The sequence below is a fragment of the Rhamphochromis sp. 'chilingali' genome, assembly GCF_963969265.1.
Source record: "Rhamphochromis sp. 'chilingali' genome assembly, chromosome: 14".
Taxonomy (NCBI): domain Eukaryota; kingdom Metazoa; phylum Chordata; class Actinopteri; order Cichliformes; family Cichlidae; genus Rhamphochromis; species Rhamphochromis sp. 'chilingali'.
Window position 1 is genome coordinate 15,890,119 of NC_137941.1, and position 6,000 is coordinate 15,896,118.

The 6,000-nt window shown below is 39.1% G+C and overlaps 1 protein-coding gene across 1 annotated transcript in view; it reads right to left on the minus strand.

Moving 5' to 3' along the window:
• Positions 1-4,867, minus strand: part of kcnh7 (potassium voltage-gated channel subfamily H member 7) — a 42,306-nt gene extending 37,439 nt beyond the window's left edge. The window contains exons 1-2 of the mRNA XM_080902478.1: positions 4,511-4,867; positions 3,923-4,153 (exon numbers count right to left, since the gene is read on the minus strand). Coding sequence (XP_080758604.1) covers positions 3,923-4,153; positions 4,511-4,586 — 307 coding nt within the window. The 5' untranslated portion in view covers positions 4,587-4,867. The remainder of the gene's footprint in view (positions 1-3,922; positions 4,154-4,510) is intronic.
• Positions 4,868-6,000: the final 1,133 nt, after the last annotated feature.

Here is a 6,000-nt window from a genome sequence, read left to right on the forward strand (position 1 = left end):
TTTAATGCTTATCAACATATTTAACATCTTTGACAAGCAAACTCTTTTTTTTTTTTTTACTGAATGTGCATTCATTTTGAGATCTTTATATAAACTGTTTTCCCTGTGAGCCAAGAGACGCTATTTACACCTGCTTGAAAGACTGGACACTGTATTAAGACTAGCTCCCTATACATGATGGAAATTTCATTACTGTAGATTCTGTTTCCATCATCAATTATTAAAACATTGCTGCTTAATCAAGTGATCCTTTCAACACAATTGGAATGATGAGCAACAAAGAAAAAAAAGCTGTGGTGCAACTTTAAGATGTCTTAAAGACGCATAAATGCACATAGCTGTGTTCATATTTGTACACAGTAGTGTTTATTAAGGATTCATATTCTCCTATGTAAGTTGATCTGCTTTGGGAAGAAGCATGAGTAACATTGTTGAATGCAGATTTTTCTATTTGTATCCTTCCAACCATGTTCTACACAACTGTACTGTAGCTTTTAAACACAGCCCCACAACTACTAGTGAGTCTTGTATAATGAAATCTGACATGTTCCTCTTTTAGGGCTATTCTGCTTAAGCCAATATACAACATTACTGGGGCATAGCCCATCAGGACTGGTGTATGTAGAGAGAGGCCATGCAAGCTAACCCGTTGTTTAGAGTCCTTAGACCCTGTGGCAATATCTCGCCTCAATGAGAGCGCTGTAAGCTACATAGACTGGCCTAATTTCATCTTCAATCAGTGTCTTCAGAGCCATCAGGGATAACTAGCAGCTCCAGCACATGCCGTACTGAATTTATATTTATTAGTTGGTGAGATTTTGCTTTGTGATCTTTTAATTATGTTTAATTTGGTACAGATGCTGGCAGGTTAAATGAACTGAAGGGTATATAATGTAGGTTAACGTACGGTAGCTAATTAGGAGAAAAATACAGATGGTATAGAGAGGAACATTGGATTTCACACTCCACTACAAGAATCTCATGACATTAAAAATAGTCCATGATTTACTACTGCTATCTAATGCAAATATTGTTAGGGTTATGTCAGTAACTATCACTATCAATTTCCAGTTATTAATTAAGCTTATCTCGATTTGTTGAGTTTGAAAGGAGCTCGTGCTACAGCATGTTTTAACAAACATTTTACCGGACTTGAAATCATCTGCTTGCACGGGCTGAAAATAACCAGATGTAGAAAACCTTATCTGCTTCACCTCATACTACGAGACACCAAAGAAGGCTCGCGTGATGAAAAATGGATATGCTATTTTAGAGAGAAGTCATCCAAGTGTCTCGCAGCACACCTTATGTACTGTAGGCACTCCCTGTCCCCTCACTCCCCTGCCACTAAACCCTCAGCAGGGGTACATGGCCCTGCAGTCCCCTTGGTGGCGTGCCACCTATGAAACTCTGCACCCAAGCATACCACATGTCCCACATCATTCAGCATGGTTAGCTAAGCTGCTGCTGTTATGTCGCCATTATCCATTTAACTTCTCTCTGCTCCATGGTGTCAGCTTCCTTTTGTTAATACTCATTCAGGTACAAAGTATTATTACACCCTGTGGAATAGGATAGCTCTACAAAGCCTTCAGGGGAAAGCATTTATCTCATTGATTATGTATCATAGCTGGTGTAACACAGCACATGTGGTATCTCTTCTAACAGCACGTCATGCTTCTTCACATAGAGGGAAGCACAAAAATTAGAAGCAAATGGTCTGGTGCAAAAGGCCTTTGCTGTGCTCCCATGGTTGCTATTGTTCCCCTACTTTTAATTTCTAAGCATTCACATAAGCTGCTTAACTTTTGCTTTTTAAGTGAAAAGAGAAATAAAGCTTTGTTGCTCCTGATGTCGCACAGCTTCCTCAAATCCAAACCTTACTTTCTTACCGCAGTTATTGGTGGAAGGGGAAAACAAACTACACCTGCCTCACTTCAGTTCCTTCAACCTCTGGCATTTTAGGCACACATCAAAAATCAACCAATACTTGGAGAAAAATATGCATGAAAAAGGGGAGAAACAGAACATTGGTAACCTGCCGATGCTGAGACTGGTTTATTTCATAATTTGTGATGTACAGTGTGTGCTCGGGCTTTAATACAAAGGATTAACTGATTTGCATTAGGACTGATAACTTCAAATGCAGTTTGGAGACATGAAATGCAACCACTTTCTGCCCATCAACTTCAATTTGTCAGCTGTCTTGAATCAATAGGGCTACTTCTCTCAAGGATGGCATGAATCTTTTATTCCCTTAAAGCAGGCAAATGGTGTCCTCCATACCCGTGTAATGCATCTACTCTGAAAGCTGCTCATTCCCAGTCACTGCACTGTCAGCCCTGACATCTTTATTCATGAGCACACATGCTAACTATAAATTCCTCTGAGGAGTATTAAGAGTTATGTTTTGGATTCGTAATGCACACTAGGGAGGATTGTGATAGGACTGGGACAAACGATTACATTGGAAGGTTTTCAGACTCTCATCCACAATGCTTTAAGCATTGAATGCTCACGACTTTTAGAACAGAGTGCAGAACAAGCATGCAATATGGGAAGATGGGAACCTAAATGAAGTTTCTTTAAAATCCTGTTTGCCATACACCAAGCACTTCCAGTTAGACCCTAGAGTTTGGTGTGAAATTGTCTTGCAGGTTTCTGCAACAATCTATTTAACAGTGCAGCAGCTGGATCATGATTAGCAAAAAAAAACCCAAAACATGCCTGATGGTTACTGATGGAAGATTAAGCATGTATCCATGGCACAGAATCTAATTAAACTCATGATTAAAAATTAGGCTCCTAGGATTAAATAAAATATTAACACTTTTCTTCTATTTTAGAATCCACATATATAAAACTGCTGTTTGCCCATGATTTAAAGTGATCAAATGCTAAAGAATATTAGTGCAAAGCAACAATGTCTCACCAGAAGAGGTCTCACATGGCACAAACACGGGTGCTAAATGAAAACAATAAAGCATGATCAAAATGTGCAGCTCCACAAGAGTAGTACCTTTGGGATTAACTGTGTACAGATATGTCACGCTGACCATTAAAAAAAAGCCTCATGTGAGAGCATGGCAGGAGGTGGTCAATCTGCGGATTTATGCCACTGAGTGGTAACGTCGTATTAAATCTCTCTGACTCAGGATTGCTGTCTCTCAGTACACCATTCATAATAGGACTGGCCAAAAATGAATGACAAAAGTCTACCGCTTAAGGGAGAGCATTTTCACTGCAAGCAAATCTGTACAGCAATTTTATAGGTCAATGGACTGATCCACTGTCTACTGAAACAACTGAAAACCTTTGGTACAAACCACCGCATCAATAAATGCACCATAGAGATTCAAACACACAATCAGTGTATTTTACTATATTTGAAATTTGTAAAGTAGACAAAGAATTTACTGCAAGGTAAGATTCAAAAGACAAAACATAAACTTTACAGCTGCTGATGTCAAAGACCTGTGTCCTACAAATTCACCTGCAGAGCTGCTTTGTGTAGTGCATTATTTGAGATGTAAGACTAACAATATTACAGAAACACTGTTTTTATTTGAAAAAAACAAAACAATAAACACAATCCAATAATATTAAAAAACAACAACATTCCTGTTGTATTATATGATCAGAATATTTTTTGTTTCTCGTAAGAACACGTTTCATAAATCTCTAATAACCATCATCTAGTTATTTTTTGCAGAACACATGAAATAACACCAGCATAAACTTTTAGGAAGATCTAATTTTAGACTAGACTAGCCTTGCTGTTTTCCTCTGTCTGAGGTACTGTGGACATGCACCTCTGGTTGGTTAGTGACCAACTGACTGACACAACATGAAATGAGGAGAACTCCAGGTGCTCTCCAGACACCTCTCAGCCCCCTTCTGTTTTACCAGATCAGTTACTTACCATCCTTGCGGTAGTAGGTGATCTCCACCTTGCGCTCCTCAGACCCAAACACTGCCTGTGTCACCTGGTTGATGGCCTCTTTGTCAGTGAGGTCACCATGGAGGAAGTCACACGTGCATGGCTTCTGCATGATGTCTGATCTTGAGAAGCCTGTCATCTCACAGAAGCCATCATTGCAGTAGATGATTGCACAGTTCTCCACCCTGGCGTTAGCTATCACAAATTTCCGGTCTGTATGAAAGAGGGGAACAAATATATATGATCTGATGTGATCTCAGTGTAAACCATGGCTCACATATATTAACAGTCAGCAATCAAGTGAAGTGCATGGCAACTACTAAACAAACCGAGTCTATATAATAATAATAACAATAATAATAATAATAATAATAAAACAAGAATCTAACATTTCAGTTTTATCCTTTTGTTTAAGAAATATCTTAACATAAAGTTACACACACACACACACACACACACACACACACACACACACACACACGTATATACATATCTTATTCTGTCAATAACGTTTACTTTGTGCTATTTCTTCATCTGGTAGCAGAATTTGTACATCAACAAAATACTTACTCTGTCCCTCGAATTTCCGAATTATTATTCCAAGGAATGTGTTCTGTGGTGCAACGTGACCTCTTCTTATAGGCATATTTAGACAAGGAATATCCCGAGATCTTCAGTAAAAAGTGCCTCCACAGTAAATCCCCAAGTTGCAAAGGTTCGCTGTTTATGGGGTTTCTTTTACCAAATTCGCTACACGCAAACACTCTTTCCACTTTAAATTACCTTTCTACTTTACCGTAGAGTTATTTATCCCGCTTGTATGACTGAGCATCTAAATGGCTCATCTCCGAAACGCGCGGAATCGGGGAGGATTGCTTGAGTTAGGTTTAGTTCGCAAAGCATTTCGCGTTGAGGTTGGGTGCGATCCTGACGTCCTCTGTCGCGGTGTGTTGAGCGCACACAGCGGACAGTGGTTAATATGCCAAGGGGAATGACGTTGCTCTCAGGGGGCTTAGCCCGCGTATGGATAAGTCCCAGCCTTGCGGAGCAACAATGAGCATTGCTGGAATACACTACAGTATGTGCTTACATACTGCCTTGTGTGTATGGGTGCGTGCGTGTGTGTTTGTGGTTGAGGGGGAGGGGGGTCCACATAATGACAGGAGAGTTTTTAGTGGAGGGTGATAGTTAACAGCAGTTTGATAAAAATTGAAACGCACACATATTAACACTGGCAACTGACATGCTGTTTTGAACTCTTAAATAACCGTTTATACATGTTTGATACTCTAGACTGCTGTAATGTTTGCTGTCCAACATCTACTTAGCGCTTTTTTCCACTTCACCGATTTGAATATGTAAGCTAACTCAGCGACCGCTGATTAATGAATTAATGTTCCTTAGCATTTGCAAACATTTCAAAAAGAGTCTAACCGCTTGTGAAATATGTTTATGTGCTTTGTTGAGCAGCCCACTAATTAACATATATCATTACTTTTTATAACACATGCGACATTTTAACCCGAGGCTATCTACTGTACTGTCTCATCACCCGAACCCCCACCGCTGGTAGGGGAATTATGCTAAATATGGCTACAGCTAGGCAACTCCTTACAGTGAATGGGCAGATATTAGAGTGGATTCTATCTTAATCATCGAGTCCTTAGTGAAAAAACAAACAAAGACTTATTTCTATAACTGGAGAACTGTTTTTCTTTGAATGAGGAGAATTAGCATTCATGATATCTGGTGGTCTCCTAGAATCCACCCAACAAACAAGCAAACAAACATATAATTTTGCCGACAAAATGCACTTACCTTATTAATGTGTAAAATATTATACATGTAAAACTTATGTAAAACTTCAACAGTTATGTTAAACACCGTGTTATACAGAAACACCATGTACCATGAGCTTAAATATTTCATACAGGCACACAAAAATCAATCAAAAGTCATATAATTAGATTCGATATATAACCATACAGCTTCAAGCAACTTAAAGAAGTCCAGACGCTTTTCTTTGCAAGCTCCTTTGACTACGATGACCTGGATGACTG